This window comes from Cupressus sempervirens, chromosome 1, assembly GCF_028749045.1.
Source record: "Cupressus sempervirens isolate cs-2001-9-10 chromosome 1, ASM2874904v1, whole genome shotgun sequence".
NCBI classification, from domain to species: Eukaryota; Viridiplantae; Streptophyta; class Pinopsida; order Cupressales; family Cupressaceae; genus Cupressus; species Cupressus sempervirens.
This window is the reverse complement of record NC_143118.1, coordinates 197,752,412-197,775,900: the sequence shown is the minus strand read 5'-3', so window position 1 is coordinate 197,775,900 and position 23,489 is coordinate 197,752,412. Positions and strand designations below refer to the sequence as shown.

Below are 23,489 nucleotides of genomic sequence, written 5' to 3'. Positions count from 1 at the left end.
AGAAAGTAGGGGAACTTCAGTTACCATATTATGATGGCTCGGGAAAATCTACAGCAAGAGCTTGGGTTCAAAAGCTTGACACATACTTTCAATTGAACCCTATGCCTGAGGAAGAAGCTATTAAGTATGCAGCAATTCATCTGGATGGGTTAGCACACGAGTGGTGGCATCATGGTATGGTCACTATGGGTCATGCACACATTACCTCATATGTGGAGTTTACGGAGAGACTGATTGAATGTTTTGATAGGAAGGATCCAAAACTCCATTTCAAGGAGTTAGCTCAGCTTAAACAGTGGGGATCATTGGAAACATACATTTCAGAGTTTCAAAAACTTCCAGTGTTAGTCACAAATGTATCTGAACGGAGGATACTGGTTCTATTTATGGATGGGTTAGCTGATCCGTTGAGAGGGTGCATTAAAGCTCTCAGCCCTCCCACTTTGTAGGAAGCCATTAAGAAAGCTCGTGACATGGATTCCTCTTCAGCTTCTAAAAATAAATTCCAGGCAAAGAATTTCCCTTCGCGGAAAGATAAGGACAGAAAACCTTTTCATAGAGAGGGTCAGCCACCTAAGGAGGAAAGTAAGAGGTTGGACAATGAGACACTTAATGATCTCAGGAAGAAGAAACTTTGTTTTATTGCAGGGAGCCTTGGGATTTGTCACATAAGTGTCCATTGAAAGCAAAAGCTAAGTAGATGGAGTATTTTTCAGCTGAAGAGTCAGTGGATGGAGATTTAGAGCAGTCATCAGAATCAGATGGAGATGATAATTCTTCACATGAGGAAGCACGCAGTGATAGCACCATAGCTTAATTGTCCAGTATACAGGAGGCCGTCACTTTCAGAGTTAGGGGAACTTTGGATGGACAAAGATTTGTGGCACTCATTGATACAGGGGCAACACATAACTTCATTGATGAGAAGTTTGTGTCACGCAGAGGGCTACATACAGAAGAGCAGCATAAACAAAAAATAATAATCAAACATACTAATAATCAAACATACTAAGGTGCTTGGTGAGATACCTCCAGGGAGACCCCCGAATAGGTGAATCGAGCATGTTATTGAGTTAGAGGAAAGGGCTAAGCCAGTGATCATCACACCCTACTGCCATCCAAAGAGATATAAGGATGAAATAGAAAAGGCAATCAAGGAGTTGATTGACATGGGGCACATACAGCCAAGCAAGAGTCCTTTCGCTTCTTCAGTAGTATAGGTGAAGAAGAAGGATGGTACAATGAGGATGTGCATTGATTATAGGGAGCTAAACAAGAAGACAATCAAGAATCGATACCCTATCCCGCGCATCGATGAGCTTATTGATGAATTGCATGGTGCATGCTACTTCTCTAAGATTTATTTGAGATCCAGCTACCACCAAATACGGGTTAGAGAGGTTGATGTGGAGAAGACAGCTTTTAGATGCCACTATGGACATTTTGAGTTCTTAGTCATGCCCTTTGGGTTGACTAATGCCCTCGCCACTTTCCAGTCCTGTATGAATAGAGTGTTCAGAGATCAGTTGAGGAAGTTTGTGTTGATATTTTTTGATGATATACTGATATACAACCATACTTGGGAGGAACATTTGAAGCATATTGATACTGTGCTCAGTATTCTGAAAAGGGAGTCATTATATGCTAAGATGAGTAAATGCGAGTTCAGAATGACAGAGTTGCTCTATCTAGGGCATATTATTAGTGCAGGAAGTGTTCGGGTTGACCCAGACAAGATCAGGGCTATTCTGGATTGGCCACCGCCAAGGAACACTTCACAACTCAAGGGATTTCTCAGGGTTTGTGGGTTCTACTGCAGATTTGTGAAGGGATTTTCACAGATAGCAACACCACTTACAGACTTGACACGGAAAGACAGTTTCAAGTGGTCAGAGAAGGCTCAGGATTGTTTTGACAAGTTCATGGAGCTGATGAGTACATGTCCTATTTTAGCCATTCCAGATTTCACCAGGCCTTTTGAGCTGCAGTGTGATGCCTCGGGAGAGGGTATAGGTGCTGTTTTCATGTAGGACAAACATCCCATTGCATATGAGAGCAAAAAATTACGAGGTGTTAAGAGAACCTACAACATCTATGACAAAGAAATGCGAGCAATCATGCATGCGCTAGCTAAGTTCAGGTAGTACTTAGTAGGAAGCCGATTCACAGTAAAAATAGATCATAATAGCTTGAAACATTTCCTTGGACAGAAGGACCTTAATGACAAGCAACAGAAATGGGTGAGTAAATTATAGGCCTATGATTTCGACATAGTCTATGTCAAAGGGAAGAAAAATGTTGTCGTAGATGCTTTATCCAGGAGGCCTCATTTGCTTGCTGTTGGGATAGTCATGGATGATTTGATAGAGATGATCTTGGCAGAATATGCCAAGGATAGTTGGGCGTCTGGCGTTATTGAGGGGGCTATTCAGGATAGCCGATACACCGTTGTAAATGCTCTGATCATCTATAAGGAAAGGATTTATTTAGTACCCGGGTCTGCTGTGAAGCAGAACATTTTGAAGGCATTACATGATTCACCAATGGTAGGACATCCCGGAATCTTTAAGACATATCGACAGGTGAGAGAGCGCTTCACTTGGAAAGGACTTAAATCAGAGGTGCTTCAATTTGTTAGGGAGTGCCCAGTGTGTTAGCAGAACAAACAAGAACATTCCTTTCTGGGTGGTTTACTACAACCCCTACCCATACCAGAGAAGAAGTGGGATAGCATTTCCATGGATTTTATCACAGGTCTCCCCAAGGCACAGGGTCGGGATTGTATTTTTGTTGTGGTAGACAGATTGACGAAATTTGCACATTTCTTTGCAATTTCAACTACGTATTCAGCAGCACAAATAGCAGAACTATTTTTTCGAGAGGTATTTAGACTACATGGGATACCATGGAGCATACTCAGTGACAGAGACAACAGATTTATGAGCCACTTTTGGCAGGAGTTGTTTAGGTTATGTGGAACAGAGCTCACTCCAAGTACCAGTTACCACCCCCAAACCGATGGGCAGACAGAGATAGTGAACAAGTGGGTTGAGGGATATCTCCGAAACTACATTGTAGGGCAGCAAAGGGCTTGGGTGAAGTGGCTACATCTAGGGGAGTACTGCTATGATACCTCTTTCCATATGTCTATTCAAATGTCCCCTTTCATGGCACTGTACGGGTATGATGCTCCTAATTTCTTGGATTTGTTATTTGGGGATAGTGGGGTGCCTAAAGACAAGGATACTTTGCAGGAGTGTCAGGACATTATGCGATCCTTAAAGGAAAATTTGCAAAAGGCACAAAATCAGCAGAAGCAATATGCTGATTAGCATAAGGTTGAGAGGTCATTTGAGGTGGGAGACATGGTGTACCTCATGTTACAGCCGTATAGACAGTCCTCTCTTAGGAGGAGTGGAGCAGAGAAATTGAAACCATGCTACTATGGACCATTCAAACTAATCAGGAGAGTAGGTGAGGTAGCTTATGAGTTAGAGCTGCCTGCAGACAGTAAAGTGGGTAATGTGTTCCATGTGTCACGCCTTAAGAAGGCATTGGGGCACAATGTGGTGCCTTCAGTAGTATTGCCACCTCTCGATGATGAGGGGAAGGTTATCTTGGTTCCTGAAGCTATACTTGACACCGGGGAGAGGGTGCTTCTCAGGAGGACTATCAGGGAGTATCTAGTGAAGTGGAGGAACCTACCTGTTGAGCATGCTACTTGGGTAAATGAGCAAATATTGAAGCATCCAGAGCTGAAATTGCTTGAGGACAAGCAATTTTGGGAACGGCGGACTATAATGTCCCCTTTCTAGCATTCATAGCATGATGTGTCGTTAGCCTATTTCCCCATGGTCCCATAGGCTAACCAGGACATCAAAGGGACTTAGAGGCCATTTGACCTAGACAGTTTCAGTTGCAGGTGTCTCTGATGGGTTTTGAGGTAGTTTTGGGCATACTTACTATTTATAGTAAGTCATTCTGGATATGATTGGACATCCTACGACAGCAACATATCAATGGTAAATGTTTAAAATTGACAAAAAGATTCATTTATTATTGATATGATTTATTTTGCATTAACAAACTCATTTTATAAAGTTAAATTCAAATATTTAACTTTGTTAATGCTTAGACTATAGTTGGTGGGAAATATTCAAATAAAAGAGACCCCTTTATTTTATAATACATTGGAGACATAAGTTACATAAGGGAGTTATGTTTTATCCCACATTGACAAGACGAAGGCATGGGTTTTGTGAGAACAAAATAAAAGAGGTGGAAGAGCTTCCATTGAGGCATGCTTTGGTTGATTGAAGAAGTTACTTGTTTAGTTTGGAGATAATCTTCCTAGGGCTTTGAGGACGAAATCCCTCTTAGCTATCAATCTCCACGCTGTTGCAATATACAGTTTGGGGGTTTATTTGGTGCCTGCAAATCAGAAACTAATATGCAAAGTGAATGGTGAACAGTGACAGCGCTACAGTGTTGAGCTACAATGCCGAGCTACAATGACAACGCTACAATGCCGAGCTAGAGTGACACGGCTATAGTAATTGCTATCTTGTTGGAAAATAGATTGTGAGCCAAAACAGTTGCAAAAAGATTACTATAGCTGCCGTACGTGTTCGTACTGTACGGCCAGGTTCAGTAGCAGGGTACGGTGCAATTTTTTCTGGACCATTTTGGGGAGCAGTTCGGGTGTCTCTTCATTAGCATTCTCAACAATAACTTGCATCAATTTCTAGGTTCCAATTTAATGTGTTCAGCAATAAGGGTCTGTTATTTATTAATTGGGAAAAAATAGTACAGACTGTAACAATCCAGCATATGTATTAGAATCAGTCACTGTTATTCATTGGAATCATATATAGATGTATTTGGAATGTCCTAGTGAATGTTAAGTGCATTGATGAGGTCTTGACATTGCAATAGTTTCATTGTTCATGTATTGGAGTTGTAACATCTGAATGTTGTAATTGGCAACCCTCCTGAAATACATCATTGTTTGGTACTGTTATTACATCACTACATCTTATGCATATTGGCACTGTAATTACATTGGTTTACTGTGGGATTGTTGCACAACAAATTCTTGAGTACAAATTTAAACCTTAACAGTACAAATCAGTTCGCTTGCCAAGTGTTTGACGGAATTCCCGTAGTACATATTCAGTTCCATTCTACAACACTACAAGTCAGATTTTGCCAAGTGTTTGACAAAATTCTGTACTCCAGCATTAGTAGTTGTTAGTAGTCTTTTAGCAAGGATCATTACACATAATTGCACACAATAACAATATGAATACCTAGATGCAGAAATTAATTGAGTATACAGGTCATAGTGGTGAGCAACCTATTTGTCATCTTGCCTTGCCTCTGTTGCAATGCTTTTGATAGTAGTTGCCTTGGAGACATTTGCCTTTTTGGAGAAATTTCCACAGTGAGACAGTTATAACTATCTTATGAAGTCTATAAAGTTTGTTTTTGTTTTGCAAGTTAGTTTGCACTTATCAAGTTGCATCTTGATTTTAATTTTGAAACTTTGAAAATGAAGACTTGGACTTCGATTTGTTTGTTTTGGAAATATGCATTAGCACAGTGCTGAATGAACTTATTTGTTGTAGCATATTTTTACATATATATAATTTAAAAAAAAAATCTTGTATGGGCGAACCCAAAACGAACCCGAACCCAGCCCCAAAAAAGTTTGAGCGAATCTCAAACACAAATGTTGAACTCATATATGAATGAGAATCTGAACTGACAACTTTGCCTAGAAGCATAATTGAAAATTAGAATGTTACATAGTATCATAAAAACATATGATTTAATCATTTAATAACAAAAATGTTATAAACTTTTAAAATTTTAATCATAGCATCATTACAAACCCTTGTCCAATTGTTTGGCATATCTTAGGCCTTGCTAGACAAGTTGAATACAAACAAGAGAGCTCTTTTGTCAAAAGCCCTGTTTATTACAATAGGCATATAGTAAGCCGAGTTTGGAAAGAAGTGTACCATGTTATAAAAGAAGCAAAGTTATACCAGCAGCATTGTTCTATCCCTCAATGATGGATTTATCCTGTTCATCTATCTAACATTGGAGAAGCTCATCATTACCACATTCATGATCTAGTCTAGTCCATTTTGTGCAATTAAACATTCTCTATGCCAAAGATGCAACTTGGGATGCCTATACTATAACATCTTGCAGGAAAATCAGGGAGCCATTGATACACCATAAATTCTTGAACCCTGGTCAAATTTTGTTTGAAGTGTACCCAAGTCAGGTACTAGTTCAAACCCTGGCCTAGTCCAGAGGGCAAAGTGACGAACCAGGGTAACCAAGATGCTCACAATAAATCATATTTAATAGAAATAATAAATTATAGATTTTATTATATTAGACTTTAGTATCTGTTTTTATGTTTAATATCATTATTATTATAAATTCAGTTTCCAATTATATTATAATATTATCTATTTTTATATTTAATAATAATATTATTATTGCAATTTACTGGGTCCCAGACCAGGACCTGTAACAATGTTATGAAGTGTATAACATCTATTAGAGTGCTGGTAATTGTCCTTGTGGTCTCGAGTATAACAACTATGTTTATACCTTAAACATGTTGAATGGAGAAGCTCAAAAGAATGGCGATATTGTATTTGCAAATGTGAACAAAGTGTCTGATGTTTTTCATTAACAAATGAATTAACAAATGGAATTACAATATCAATATCAGTAGGAATATTGATTTTTGTTTTGTCTTATTTGCAAAATATAAATGGAGACTTTGAAATTTTACGTGCTCAATCATCATCAATATTATTATGTTCAAATATGTTCTCAATGTTAAAGTTCTTTTAAACCATTCACTATGTCTACTCTATGTTAATACTTATTTCATTTTGCATATTTCTTCTTGTAGGGGGCCATGGGGTGCACTTTCTCCAATGCCAGAGACAAATGCCTTGGCAATAGATAAGCAGGTTGAATAATTCTTACAGCGGACCAATTTATCTTTTATTTAGCAACTATGTATCTTTTTTCAAATCTTTACATTTATTGTCAGACATAGTTTATTTATTGCATTTGAGAACCCTTAATGTAATAAATTTTTAATTTATTACCGAAAGTTATGGAATTTAGCAGGGAATAAAAAATGTTGTATTCTTTTATGAATTTGCAGATTATGCATGTCCATATGAAAGGTTTTCTATTATTTTCCTAGATGTGGTATGGTTTGGAATATAGGTATTCAATAGTGACTTCTATATGAATGTTTCTCTTGATTGACATCATGACTTGTTGATATAGTTTTCTCATATTTATTGTTGTTTTCAGTCATTCAATAATGCTTGCATGTCATAACCCCAACCAATTATAACTTCAACAAAGACCAAATTCTTTTATAATTCAGTTCTTTGACATTTTGTCAAACACTTTGCAAGCAAGCTCTGATACCATTGTAATGAGCCTTGCTAGCTCTCAAACAATTTGTGATGAAGAACTGATTTCTTTGTTTTTGATGTTTTGCTATTTTTGATAAAACAATATAGCAGCAAAACATAAGATTTTGCATTAATAATTTGAACTCAAATATTTGGAAATTACATAGGGAATATACAGCTGAAAATTCTAGATTTTAATATCAATTTAGATACTAAACATTTTCACAAAATATCAACAACCCAGTTGACAAAATGCCCCCTATTATCTAAATCAACAATACCCAAAAAAATTAGAAGTTACAGTCCATGAGCTTACATGTAGACATGCTTTGAAAACCCTCTGAAATGAAGACTAGCAGTAGCAAAAGAATTCTCCAACACACAAATGCAACTGCAAATATGTTGCTCCCAAAGTGCAGATAGAAAATAATTTCCGATAATAGATATAAACGATGCTCAACCAACTCCAAATTAACTTGCACACAATTTGATATAACAATTCCAGTGAATGCTTTCACAAATTCCAATACAATCTCCTGCAACAAGAAAAATTAAACTTCTCTTTAGCAACAGTTAATACAGTAGGAGAAAAAAACGTGTATACTTCAGCCCAATTGCAAATGCAATCCTCAGAATGAAAATTCAGAATTGAATCTACAATACTTCAGCTGTAGATCCCAAATCCTTATACTTGAGTAGGGGCACAAAATTTCAGAACTTTAGAAGTGTCTCAAAGACAACAAGAGAAAAATAATATTCAATCAGATGCTTTCCTCATCAAATGTCCTCATATTTATAATCTTCAAATGACACCAGTTTTTCAAAAGAACTCCACTTAAGAAGCTTTCTCTACGTAACATTAAAATATTATAAAGTGTCATTAATATAATTTATTAATTGCTTTTGGCTCCAAAAATGACCTTTTCCACTATAACTTAATATTTTGACATGCAAGGCCATTGTTTCTTGTTCCCATGATTTAAAACTTTTTGTCCCGATTTCAACGAGCTATGATACTGAGGTGAGCAACCAACTACACCAACAAAAATAACAACCTCAACATATTGAGATGAATAATAATAGTGCGAAAACAACTGAAGACGCATCAGAATCAAAATTTGACAACACCAAAGTGATCTTGATGATGAACGACAATGAATGAACTTGATAGGGTGACTTATTATAAATAGACACTCCTTCCAAGATTCTTGGAGCCCAAACTGGAAGCCCGAAATAAAAATTGAGAGCATCACACAACTCTAACTCAACTGAGCTCATCGAAACCAATAGTTTGACTTACTATAAAGAGTAAGTCCGTCAAATGGAGCCAAAACACATTATAGGGTGCTGGAAAGCCTATAACCACATAAATGAGATCCTCAAATCCTACTGCTAGCTCATGAGGGTTGCGATGGTGAACTGACCTAGCTAACTGCAGGATCCTACTAAAAATGTGGACATTGCATTGCATGGGGTGAATTACTTATTGCTTGGCACAATCTCTTTCCCTTGTTCCCTTTAATTTTAGGGTAGGGCTCCACCACAAGGTGACTCAACAATTTTCCTTTTCCTAATATCATCAGCAATCTCATTAATGATGATCTCACCTTCTTTTTTATACCTTTGGGCCAACTTTTAGAGATAGGGGAGTTTTCCAAATTAGCTATTGGTATTTAGTTGAGGTGGTTCGCTTTTTTGAAGTCCCCACAAAAACAACTTATCCTTGATCAATTTGCATGGCAGATTTAGATTATTCTAAATTTGCAATTACTGAGAGCCTTGTGAGGGGTTGGTTGCCTCCTTTCTACATCATTGTGTCCAATATTAATTTGAACTTCACTCTTGACATAATTATCATGATTTAGATTGATTAAAGAAGGCTCATTTGGAGTAATTTTAGTTTGATTGTTTACTTACAAGCCGATGTGGCGGCAAGGGCTTTCTTCCATTTCTACAAGTCCAATTCAAATTTGATTTTTACAAGTGTCTTTAATTTGACGCAGTTTTTTGTATAGACTTAGGAACCTTTACTATTTACATATCCAATATGTTTATTTTAAGAAATCTCTGGTAGCATGTTTCATGTGCCAATCTCACATGGGAAACAACCATGGAGACTTCCTGGCTAGCTGAACTCATAGTGAACAATTGTTTTTGCATTTGGAAGCAAATATACAAGATATAGGATTCTTCGGATATTTCTAACATTCATGGGAGGCAAAGTTGCTCTAGTGTTTTTATCCTGAAGAACTTTTCCCATGACTTTGCAGAGGCAAAAGGTAAATCTGAATGGGAATATTCTATGGAAGTCGAACATCAAATTCTTATGAACAATAAGACTTAGATTCTTTTATATCTTCCACTAGGGAAGAAACCTAGTGGCTACAAAAGGGTCTAAAAAGTCAAGTAACAATTTGATGGTACACTTGACAAGTATAAAGCATAGTTTCTGGCTAATGCATTCCTGTAGAGAGAAGGTAATAATTACGAGGGGACCATTTCTCCTAAAACATAGATGATCATCATTTGATTGGTTCAGGCCATAGCAACATAGTTTGGCTAGAAAGTCCATTAAATGGATTGGAAGCATGCCTTCCTCCATGTAAACATGACTCGACCTCAAATGTTTTAGGTTGTAGCAAAGAAACATCAGGTATACAAACTAACAAAGGCTCTTTATGGCCCGAAATAGGAACTTAGGAAATGGTACGTAATTATTGACAGACATTTGGATGACTAGGGATTTCAAAAGAGTCCTTCAGATCCTGACTTGTATGTCAAAAGCATAGGCGTTGACTTTTGTTTTGGTCATTTATGTAGATAATATGATTGTAACATTTAGTGAGGCATATTTGATTGAACAAAGTAAATGGAGTTTGAGATAGTATTTTGACTAGAGAATCTTAAAGCAAACAAGTAATTGTGTTTTCACTTCTTAATAATAAAAATATGCTAGGAGTTTACTAGACAAGTTCAAAATGACAAATTGTAAGACCTTGTCTACACCTATGGAGAAATGGCTAAAGTTTTCAGCCCAAATAGACTGAAAGGTAGTCAATGAGTCAACATTTAGGCAACTAGTGGGCAGTCTTATTTATTTTATTACCACTATGTTGGGTGGATATTTTGCAACCGACATTTTTGTGAAAATCCAATTGCAAAATAGGTAGACCAGCCACAGTGTGTGAGACAGAGTCTGCCCTACCTTAAAGGGAAGGCTCCCCCTTCTCACCGTTCCTTGGATCAACTCAAGGTAAGCAAGAAGTTGAGAGATTTTGAAAAAATATTCTTTCCTCTTAACTTTCAGCAAATAATCCACTTATTCGTGGAGTGAGTTATGGGCAAGATGAAACCTCGAACTACACGTCAGTCTAAAGTTGTAAATGGTGATACCAATAAGCCAACACTAACTCAAAGGCTAGCTGAAAGAGTACCAGTTTGGCTCTAAGTCTGATCTTAATCTACGTTGTAAGAATAACCTTTACTATTGGGGCACAAAGACTTCCAAAAGTAAAGAATTCTAACTATTTTTGGGAATTAAGAAAGAGATACAAGCTTTGTAGTCAAAGCTCCCAGTCAATATATCTCCACAATCGCTCCTAGTCAAAGCTTCAACTCCGATTGCTTCCTAACTCTTTATACTCTATTATCAAGATCACAAAAACACATGAATCAAATATAAAAAATGCAAATCATAGTCAAAGCCTCCAACTTGCATGAGTCACAACTGCACTCAATCAAAGTTCAACTTCGATTATTTCTTTGTATTCACTTTTTTTTCAAAATAGTACTACACAATTAAAGTTATGCTAGGGCAATTTCTCCAGAGCTCTCTTGCATACAAATAAAAGATGATTTTTACAATGAGAGCGCACTCCTTTATATAGGCAAAGGAGTTGAGAAAAAGGAGGAAAAAGTGGGAGCAACTTAATCAACTTTTACCGAGTCTAACTACAGAGAGAAATTATTGGATTACATGTCATAAGGACATGCAAATCGTATTACATGTAATTAGACATTTTCATTGTTATACATCCTCTTCAATCGACAAACATGAAAATAAAGAAGAAGACGGAAATGGAGGGAATAATTCTAAGGATTATTTTGAAGTGGCTTGTATCCGGCGATGCAGTCATGCACTGTAGGAAGGTCTAAGATTTCCATTGATTTTGATATGGCCTCAATCTTGACTATAGAACGGAAATACTACTGAAAATACTACTTACATTCAGAGGATAATAAGATATATGCCTACAGAGTAATAACATAACATGTACCTGATTACCACAATATCAGAATAGCAAGAGAATATTTTTCTTTATTCATACCAAAATATCTTGAGTACATTATCATTATCCCAAGTGCTTATAAAAGGGTCCGTTGTTAAGGTTTGTGGATCTTAGCGATCACAGTTAGCCTTCCTTTGACTGCAGACTGAAATGAATGGAGGTAATATATGTTTGATGTTATCATATCTAAAAAAAATGAAATGTTAAGCAATGTCTTTGCTCTGATCACAGGTACTGAAATTGCCGTAAATTGATGTTCTTCGTTGCAATCAGAATGGCATATTAATATGGTTGTAAGAGGACATGACTTCGAAGAGTCATATCACTTCATAACAAACAAAACTTACTTGCTTAATTATAAACCCGACAACCATTAGTTCGATAACATGTAACGAGACATGAATAATATATATCTGTCCATAACAAATGGAGCCCGATTATAGTATAATAAATGGCTGCCGATAACAAATGGAACCTGATCACAATATATTAAATAATCCATGTTTTACTTATTCTGACGCTAAAACATTAACACTCCCTCTTTAGCAAGGGAGAAGTAAAACATCAAAAGATTAGAATCATAATCATTATGTAATCAACACAATAAGTATTAAAATCTTTGAACAATATAAAGTATATCCTATGATCTCTACTTGCACTTAAGCAATGTCTAGAGATGTCCATGACACATATAATCTCAAGAGTATTAATCTCCAGAATATCAACATATGATATTCATTAATTACTCAAACTAGGGTAAGATATCACATTTGATATCAAGAGTCTTGATCTCTCAGAATATCGACATCCGATATTCATCAAGTACTCAAAACAAAGTTTAGATATCACATTTGATATCAAGAGTATTGGCCTCCCAGAATATTAAAGATATTCACCACTTACTCAAAACTTTTTAGATATCACATTTGATATCAAGAGTATTGATCTCCTAGAATATTAAAGATATTCGCCACTTACTCAAAACGTTTTAGATATCACATTTGATATCAAGAGTATTGGCCTTCTAGAATATCAATGATATTCACCAAGTACTCTAAGAGTAATGGCCTCCCAGAATGTTGAGATACAAGACATTCATCATTTACTCAATTTATTTAATCTTATAGTACAAGTTGATTGTAAGATCGTCACGTTACAACAATTTCTCCCAAATACAAGTGATGATCATTTGGAAGTCGTCACTTCCTCATCATGTACACAAGGGATAGGCCCATATAAAAGTCACATGGTCATAGTCCTCATGACTATGATAACTTATGATCATAAGGGAAACCATCTCAACATGGTTTACTCCCTCTTAATCAATAAGATCAAATTTACTGAGGTTAACAAAATATCATCCTCAGTCTTCTCCCTCTAAATGATAAATAAGACTCCTCATTTAATTCCCTCTTTCTGTAGTACATTTCAAAACAGAAAGGTCAAAGCACATAGCTTACATGAGAAGCAAATATTACATATAAAAGTATAGTAATTTCTTTCATATTCTAAGACTCTATCTTAGAATTATAACAACTAAATTTACTTTTGAGACGTATTTAACATTTATTTACATGAATATAATAAAGAACTCCCTCTTAATTTAATATTTCACTCATTTTAAGGATACTTAGAAGTTCCTTTTAGAAGTTCTCTGACACTATATCATAATCATTGACTTTGGCGAACGCTGCTTGATGTTTCAATGTATCAGGACATTTAAAGGCAGAGTGGCCATAGTGGTCACATCTAAAACATTGCATCTTAGAGTAATCTACATGCCTTCTTTTTCTTTTGAAATTTGGTTTCTTCGTTTTATCAACATGAGTTGAAAGAGCATGAAGATCGCTTCCAATTGAAGTATCATCTTGTAATATTAACATACTTTCCTCTTGAATACAATCATCTTTTAGTCGACCAAGCTTGGGAAGTTTGGATCGAGCAGATACTCCTTGACGAAAGGTTTTCCATGATTGTGGCAATCCTCTTAGAGCTATCATGGTTAATTCCTTTTTATCATAAACGTGACCATTTTTAGAGAGCTGGTTCCTTAGTTCAGTTATCCTCATGAAATAGGATGCAATAGTCTCTCCTTTGTTCATCTTAATGTTGGAGAGACTGTCTTTCAAATTTAGGATTCTCGTTGTATTGGTTATCTCAAACATTTCTTCAAGTGTTTGAAGCATTTCGTGTGTAGTGTCTAGTTCATAAATAATAGGGAGTAGATGATCCTTAACTCCATCAACAATCAATTTTATAGCTCTAGCATTGTCTTTTTCCCACTTATTCAATTCAACATTTCCTTTTGGTGGTTGGTCAGATTTTTCCATGAATTGTTTGAGATCACTATCTTTTAAGGTTACCTTCATTCGTAATTTCCATGCTGTATAATTTGAGTCGCCTTCAACTCTATCTTCAACTTTGATACCACTAACCATTTTGATTGGTAAAAATTTTAGTGCACAAAATAAATAAATAAATAAATCTAATCAGGATCTACCTTCAAGCTGTTAAGGCTTTATAGAAGGAACTTGGCTCTGATACAATGTTAAGGTTTGTGGATCTCAACGATCACAGTTAGCCTTCCTTTGACTGTAGATTGAAATGAATGGAGGTAATATATGTTTGAAGTTATTATATCTAAAAAAAATGAAATGTTAAACAATGTCTTTGCTCTGATCACAGGTACTGAAATTGCCGTAAATTGATGTTCTTCGTTGCAATCAGAATGGCATATTAATATATTTGCAAGAGGACATGACTTCGAAGAGTCATGTCACTTCATAACAAACAAAACTTGCTTGCTTAATTATAAACCCAACAACCATTAGTCCAATAACATGTAATGAGACATGAATAATATATATCTGTCCATAACAAATGGAGCCCGATTACAGTATAATAAATGGCTACCAATAACAAATGGAACCTGATCACAGTATATTAAATAATCCATGTTTTACTTATTCTAACGCTAAAACATTAACAACCTGATTACCACAATATCAGAATGGCAAGAGAATATTTTTCTTTATTCATACCAAAATATCATGAGTACAGTATCAATATCCCAAGTGCTTATAAAAGGGTCGGTTGGTTGGGAAGACCAACTGACGCATTCCCTCACCGCTTTACTGCTCAAGCTTAACAAGTGCTAAAGACAATATTACTTTATTTCTGACAACATTTATTCTCTCCACCCCCCCCCCCCCCCCCCCCCACCTCCCCCGAAAAAAAAGGAGGTCGTCTTCCAGAGGACTACTGAACACACTAGAACAAAAACTTGACTTCAAGAAGAGGGTTGGGAAGACATCCTTGTACTCAGAGCTCTCCGGAGTCATTGCAGGTCGAGTTCAATTGCCTTTTGATTTGCCTATACTCCCTGTAGTATTTGCAAGGCGTCCATCTTGTTCGCCTCTACTACAACAATTCTGTTTTTTCTATTCTCTAGGTCTCTTTCATAGCAACTTTCTCCGCCTTCCACTTATCTTGAAGAGTAATTCTTTCCAGCTCCCATTCTTTAGCCAAGCTTTTGCCTTGCTAGAGTTCCAAGTCTATCCAGTGAAAGGCAACTTCCGTGTTTGCAAGGGCCTCTATGAGAGGTGGGTGTTCTTGAGTGCAAGGAATGGTGTACCTCTTTGTCCACTTGACAACTAATTCCTCCTGCATATATCCACTCTGTTGTATTAGTTCCCAGTCTATATGGTAGCCGGAATGCATAAATGTGCCCAATGATGCTGCTGCTATTAGTGTAACATCTGGTTTCTTACAAGCTAAATTATAGTCTTGAACTAATTGATTCAGTCTTGTTCACATGACATAGTTTTTTCAATCTATTGTTTAAACTGAAATAAATCTAAATTACAAATGCTAATCTTCCAAGATTACAGATTTAAAACATTTACAACTAATTCAGTTGAAAGTAATTATTTAACTACCTCTAGATTTAAATCTAAAATAAATGTACTTGAAAAGAGATTCAAATGAAATATACATGATCATTTAACTATCTCAATGTATTAATTTAAAGTATATGACTTTCAAGCTTGAAAAGAAATACTAAACTTACAGGTTTAAAAGAACATACAGATTATGTGTGAAGCTTCCTTAATCGGTTGTCCAAGCTCTGGCTTTAGTGAGAGGAGAAGCATTAACATAGGCTTAACCTCCCAGCCGCGGACCATTACTTATCCCCACAGGTTCTCTACCCTGAGGTCGGGCTTGGGATGTTCATTGATCTAGCCATCAGAGTATTCAAGTGGGTTAAGGTCCCAGCAGTTATTCGACGAAATAACTGGAGCGTCTGGACAACAAAAAGATCAATTGTTCTGGCAAGTCTGCCTAATTCCACCCTGGCCAAGGATTTCAAATTTTGGGTTTACAACCCGATCTCCACCACTCAGCTTGACAACTTATTTTAGAAGTGAAACTTGCATGAGCTAATGCATTTATTAAATATATATATTTATTGTTTGCTGATATCATTCTTGTATTTTCTTTTTACAGGTTCATCTACACCTCCTCACCATAATCAGGCCATCTAGCCGGTGATTCCTTGGTGCCCTCTGATTAACTTCACTTAGAGACTTTACACCTTATTCACCATATTCTGGCATATGCTTGGTGAATACCTTGGTGCTTACAGCTCATTATCTCAATCTCTGTTACTAAATTTTATAGCAGAATGTATTTGATTTTTTCTTGAGGAATTAAAGACATCATTCTAAAAAGGAAAGAAAAATAGTGAATCACACATTCAGACAGTAAAGGAAGGTGTTTGATTTAATGGCAATGATAATAAAGTAAATAGTCGGTAGACTGGAAACATAACAAGCTCCATTGTTTATGAATGGAATATTCATACTTCAATTCGAAGATACAGGAAAATGATTTACTGATTCTAAAATGCAGTATCTTATGTTCTATGTGGGCTTTTCTTTCTCATATTAGACTGCCGACTCAAGATAGAAGACGTGATAACAAGTATAAATAAAAGAAAAACGTTTATAAGAGTTGGATTATCTTACTCGACTCTCTAAATCCAATCCTAAGATGAGTCTACACTTGATATTAACTATCTACCCTGGCTCAGTGGTTGTGAATACAATCGATTTGACTTTCCAAGCGGATTGCAAGTAGGGCCGAACTTAATCTTTGCAAACGGCTAACATAGAATCTCGGGTTGCAAAGAAAATGAAGGCCGATGATGAATACAAATGCCAAATGTCGAAACAGGATGAATGCCGAGAATGTTTAAAGGTTTATTTAATAATCTTAAGCCTGACCTTACGGCTACCATCAGTTACAAGATCATATTCAAATTCTTTATCAAATTGGCTAAAAAGAAGAAATAGAAAGGAGGGAAAATTGAAAAGAAAAGAAGATGAAGAGTTTTTAAATAATTAATATAATTTATATTTGTTTTATTTTCTTGATTAAGTTTATAGGTACGTATTGGTAAGGTGACATCGTTGGATTAATATTTTTAATGTAATGGTGCCACTTTATTATTATTTACCTATGATCATAATTGAGAGAATAAAATAATATTTAAATGATATCATTATTTGATAATTTCTTAAAGGTAAGAACTTATGTTTATTTTGTATTGTTTTTAATATATTGTTTTTTTACTTATAGCTCATGCGGTTCCACAATGAAATTATGTCGCCAAGTATGTAGCCAGGATGGTTTTAGGTCAAACCTGTTGCTTCTGATGACTGAACCTTATGACCATCCCCTTCTGATGACCTCGTTTCGCAATGCTTCTCTCTCTCTTCGGTCTTCATCCTGTAATCATTCATAACAACATTCTCGCCAAGACATCAATTCAAGATTTATAAATTGTTAATTAAAATCAACAAGTGACCATTAGGAATTTCATCAATATCATAATAACTGACTTATTCATCATATATGTACAATAGCTACAATTGACTGACTCTATTTCACATGATCACGAATAAATTAATACAACGGCTAGAATTAACTAACTCAATTTCATATGGTAATTCGATCGATACAACGGCTATAATTAACTAACTCAATTTCATATGGTAATTCGATCGATACAATGGCTATAATTAACTAACTCAATTTCATATGGTAATTAGATCGATACAACGACTATAATTAACTAATTCAATTTCACATGAACATGAAGAGATAAGTAATGACTATAATTAACATGTTATAACAACGACTATAATGAACTAACTCAAATTCACATGAACATGAAGAAGTAATCTTGGTTCAACGACTATAATCAATTAAAATTTTAGGGCAAAAATTGGGATGTAACAGTTAGTACAACTTCTATATTTTAAGACCTAGCCTGTTGCATGATCTCCTTGGTGGAATGCTCCATCGCCTGCAACTCGGTGATAAATAATTTTGCCTTGGGTATAAATGAAAATGTAGCAGAGGGTTCCACTCTCTTGCTCTGTATCTCCACCAGATCCTCATTAGCTACTGCCAGAGGGGAAGATGCCATCCCTTCTTCTTCAAGCAATCTGTTGATCTCCTCTAGGACTGTATCCTCCATATTCTCCTTAGTGTGAATCTCTCCCTACTGTGTATCCATTGTCCTTGTCGACTGGACTATGAGAGCAACCGAGTGAACTACTTTAGGGCCTAATGGTGTTTGCAACCTCACCTTATGTGCACACTTTGTTTGGCATCTCAAGTCTATCAACTTAGTATAGGTAGGGACAATTAGGAAGCCCCCCATTGCAAAATTTGTTGCCGGTCCATACTGCAAGCCCCTTCTACCGGCCCTCTCTCCCAAGTTTGCTTGGGGACGTCCGTATGCCTCATTGCCATCGTACTTGAGCCGTGGGTTACCTCCCCTGCCCTAAGAGCAACTCCTTCGAAGCCAAGAGCTTTACTCTGATCATGGGGAGCCGTACTATCATGGTAAATCTTCATAGATTTTGGTATCCTTGTTAGAAGTGGTCCCTCTGCTGGTGGTAGGAAGGCAACTTCCCTCAGAGTTCCGTGCAGGCGACTTAGGTAGATTTTTGCCTTCTAGGAGTCTAAGGAAGATGATTTTGTGTCGCTTGCATCCTCTTGGAAACTTTTTCCCTCATCCTCATCCTCCTCTCGACTGCCAACCAATGCCTCGTGTTGCTGCTCTTCAACCACAACTGCCTATTTTGGTTTCTTTTTCCGAGGTTTGCCGCTGTGAGACTCTACTCCTATAGTGTCCAGGTGGGGTTCCACCTTGTTGGCTGGTATCAATGTCCCTCTATGCTCACTGCCCACATGGGTATGTACTGCTTCCAAAAATAAGGCCATGGCATGATGGGGCATGTAAAACGCCTTGTGCTTTAACTCTACAAATTCCTGAAGTCTCTCTGAGAGGAATTGCGCCCAATTATACGCCTGCCCTTTATACAATCTGTCAACTACTGGCAACATCCAAAGGGCAATGTCGAAGGTGCAACTTTCAGCTGTGAGGTTACTTTTTACCAAATCCACAATGCACCGCCATTCATCATTGATAATGACAATTTTCTAGAGACCCCTATCATTTTTCATAATTCCTTCCCATTCCTGATTTGTGAGGTCCTCCTTGGAAATTAGCCTCAACCATTTCTTCTTTTCTTCCACTGACAGTAGGGTTTTTTCCAATTCCTGTCCTCTATTGGGGATTCCAAAAACCTTGTTTATTTTCCTAGCTGAGTAGGAAATTGTCACAGGATGCTGGAAATACTAGACTACTGATTGATGGCGTGATTTATCATAACTTGTCACCATTTTCCTTAATATGGGTTCAAACTCCTTTAAATCAAATATTGGCATGAAAATAATTATTTCTACCTCAGCCTTCCTTAACGTCTCTCTGAGAGGGTGATTGTCCTTTGTACGCTCCCACCAAGTGCGGTATTCGCTACCCATGACACTTTAAAAAGTAATATTGGCAACCGTGATTCGTTCTGTGATCTTCCCTTTGTCCCCCTTGCCTGTAGGTTTTTGCACCTTCTTAATCTTCACAGGCAAGATAGATTTCTTCTTTTTGGAATCAAAGATCTTTCCCTTACTCGGATTTCCAGGCTTAGCTTGACCATTTTGTAGTATTTAGGAGGAATGCTGGTGACTTTATGTTGGTTCTGACTCTGACAATTATCGTATACGTGGCCTGCCTTGATTTTTGTTACCACTCCATCTCTTGCTACTGCCTTGAAACCAACCCTTACGCCCATGCTTCATGCTACTTTCCGTATGGCCTTCTTTCTCTGTACTTGTCTGCCTCGTACAGACCCGTATCTCCGTACAGTTTTGCTCTGTATGACTTCCTCTCTCGAGCTTCCTATGGCTTCTCCTCTTGTGCACCTGTAATACCACTCTACTTTGTACGGTCCTCCCCTTGCACGTGCCTTCTTCATCCGTATTACCATACAACTGCGTACAGTTGTTGCGTATAGACTTCTTGAACCTCCACCACCTCGTATGGCTACCTGCAATAGAAATCGTATGGCTGTTGCGTATGGGTGCCTCTTGGCTATCCGACCTTGCTCCCTCTGGTATTCTTGTACGACCCACTTTCTCTGGATTTTTCATTCCCACCAAGCTCGCTCTTAGAAAATAATGGGGTAAGTCTGTTGTGCTTCTTATATCATTCGTTTTGATCTTTTGACTTCTTCTTCCTTGGTACTATTAAATCTTTTTTTAATTTGGAAGTGTCCTATATATTGATACAATACGTATTTATGCGTTCTCCTCTTTCTTGGTATGGTTTTAATTTCGACCCATTGACTAAGTCCTTCACTAGTTTATTGTCCAGAGTTGACAATTTTATTGCCCCATTTCCTTTAACCTCTACTATCCTATATGGTCCCAACCACCGAATTTTGAATTTTCTTGGCTTTATCTCATTCTTTCCATTATAATTAGCAATTGGCCTGGTTTGAATTTCATCTTTTTAAAGTGTTTTTCATGCCAAAATTTCCGTCTTTGCTAGGCTACTTCCGTAGCCCATTGAGCAAGTGTCCTCCTTTCATCTAATTTTAGGAAGTTGTGGAGTCTCTCCTTCAGACTTTCCTCATCTCCTAATCTGTTCTGAACTACTACTCTTAGACTTGGTACTGTATGTTCCATTGGCATTACTGCTTCTTGTCTGGACATTAGATAAAATGGTGTGTGCTCGATGGTAGCCTTGTAAGTAGTCGTGTACGCCCATGCCATGACTGGTAGCCATTCTTCCCAATCTTGTCCTTTGACTCCACAAGTCTTGTATATGATTGATACTAATATTTTATTTGCGGATTCTGCTTGGCCATTTGCTCTTGGATAATAGGGATTGGAAAAGGAATGAAAATTTTTGTACTCACTTTTCATTATTCTGATGGCATGATTCACAAAATGCACCCCTCTGTCACTTGTCAACTGGAGTGGAATCCCAAATCTGGTTACTATTTCTTCATACAGAAATCTGGCCGTACTAAGTGCTGTGTTACCTGGTAGATCCCGTATTTCTACCCATTTTGTAAGATATTCAGTTGCCACCACTATGTACTTACATTGATGGATATTGCTTACAAGTAGGGGTCCTACAAAGTTCAGCCCCTAGCGTTCAAATAATTCTTGCGGTTGAGTTGGAAACAATGGCATGAAATCTCTTTTTAAGGGTTTGCCAACTCTCTAACCGGTGTTGCGACTCAACACCCATTCCCTAGCATCTGCATACAATGTGGGCCATCAGAGTCCCGCCAATAACACCTTCCTTGTAGTTGTATCAGGTCCCATGTGACCTCCTGTCAATCCTTCATGAGATTCCTTTAGTACTCTTGAAATTTCTTCCTCCATGACACATCTCCTTAATACCCCATTCGGTCCCAATTTGTACAACAATCCTTCGATTAATTGGAATGTGTTGCTTTTGAGGGCAATCTTCCTCCTCTGTGCTGTTGACATCTCTTTGGGAAAGGTAGCTGTTGACAAGTATGTTCTGATCTTTTTGTAACATTGAGGTAGCACAACAATTTGGAATAGGTGTGCATCTGGAAAGTCCTCATTTACTCCGTTGCCAGAAGCTTCTCTTGATTTGATTCTTGATAACTGATTGGTGATTACATGAGTTTTTCCAAGTTGGACTATGATTTTAAAGGTAGACTCTCGCAACAGGATTAACCATCTACTTACTCTTCCTTGAATCACCGACTTGTTTAGTAGGTACAGTGCTTGGTGTTCAACAAAAAATGTAAAGGGTGTAGCTAATAAGTAATGTCTAAATTTTTGTATGGCATAAACCATACCTAGAGCTTCCCTTTCAGTGCCACTATAGCTGCGCTCTACTTTTGTTAGTAACCTGCTTGCTATACGTCCAGGCAAAGATGTGTTAGAATAAATAGTCCACCGATATAACTAGGGGGGGGAGGGTGAATCAGTTATCCAACTAACATCACAATTATCAACCTTATAAAGCTTTAACCATATGAGCAATATAATCAAAAACCACAACAAGATATTCATACACAATAACACCAGATATGTTAACTAGGGAAACCCTTGATTAGAGGGAAAACCCCGGTGGTGATGGTACCCACAAGATGATGTACTAATATAAATATTCCTTGTTAGAGGATGGACCCCGTTAGGAGTCTATAACAACATTTAGTACATATCAGTCTTTGTTAGGAGACTTTGAATCCTTGTTAGGAGATTCCAACCCTGTTAGGAGTTGTACCAACTGTGTTAGGATTTGTGGAAGATAAATGGACCCACTGTCCAAACAGCTTTAGGGCAAGACCAATTTACCCACTGTCCAAATGATCTTTGTATTATTCCTTGCAAAATAATAGAAACTAATAGTACTGCTCCTTCCTCTTTCTCTATCCTATCAACTAGACTTCTGCTCCTTCTGATCTTGTAACCAGATCACAAATCTCACATCCAATAATCCCTTGGATCTTTTACTCACATTCACCAAACACTCTGCTCCTTTTCACACTTCGCACTCAATACAATGATCACCACTTCCATACACATCTTACAAACAAGGAAAACATCTTTCTTTTATACCATTTCTTCATAATAATTCCTTAAGTCGGCCTTGAGGCTTTCTCAATTAATTATAATAAGATAATTAATTAATTGAAATTAGAATAACATTGTCAGCTCACAATCTATGCAACTTCTCACACGTGCGAGAGTAGGGCTTGCGCATTCGTTGAGATCATCATTAGACTATCTTATGTCACAGGCTGACCGCGCATCTCTAGATTAATCTTTCTTAGACGATATAATACAAACATCAGAAAATGCTTCTTAGGTACTCTGTTTCTGTATTGCTTTCTGCAAATCAGGCATATCTTTCATATGTCTTCGACTTAAGTATTGCGCATTGAACCTTCACATCAGGACACTGTATCAAACATGTCCATGAACGTGCATCGCCAGACTATCAAAATATTGTCCATACAACTAAGATCTTTGTTTGCTATTTTACCAGTCTTCACAGACTTATTGCTATGTTGACATCAATGACAAACACAGTCATGAATGCAACATATGAAATGTCCCCGTTATAAAATAAATCATTAATATATTGTAAATGGGCCGATTCATTTATTATATTTCGGACCCACTTTAGTTTTGAATTCCAAAATTGTGTCATTGTCGGCTATCTTTGTACACTGTCGGAAAGTTTTCCTTGACGGGTATTTAAGCACGGCTTGTAGGTTGTCATTAGGTATGCAATTTTGATTATTTTCTCCACACTACGAATTCCTGTTGG

General features: G+C 37.1%; 1 protein-coding gene across 4 annotated transcripts in view; it reads left to right on the top strand.

Moving 5' to 3' along the window:
* DWA1 (DWD (DDB1-binding WD40 protein) hypersensitive to ABA 1) overlaps positions 1-23,489 on the top strand; it is a 262,989-nt gene that overhangs the window by 45,474 nt on the left and 194,026 nt on the right. For all 4 annotated transcript variants that reach the window (XM_089820059.1, XM_089820040.1, XM_089820029.1 and 1 more), the window contains exon 6: positions 6,941-7,001. In XM_089820059.1, coding sequence (XP_089676185.1) covers positions 6,941-7,001 — 61 coding nt within the window. The remainder of the gene's footprint in view (positions 1-6,940; positions 7,002-23,489) is intronic.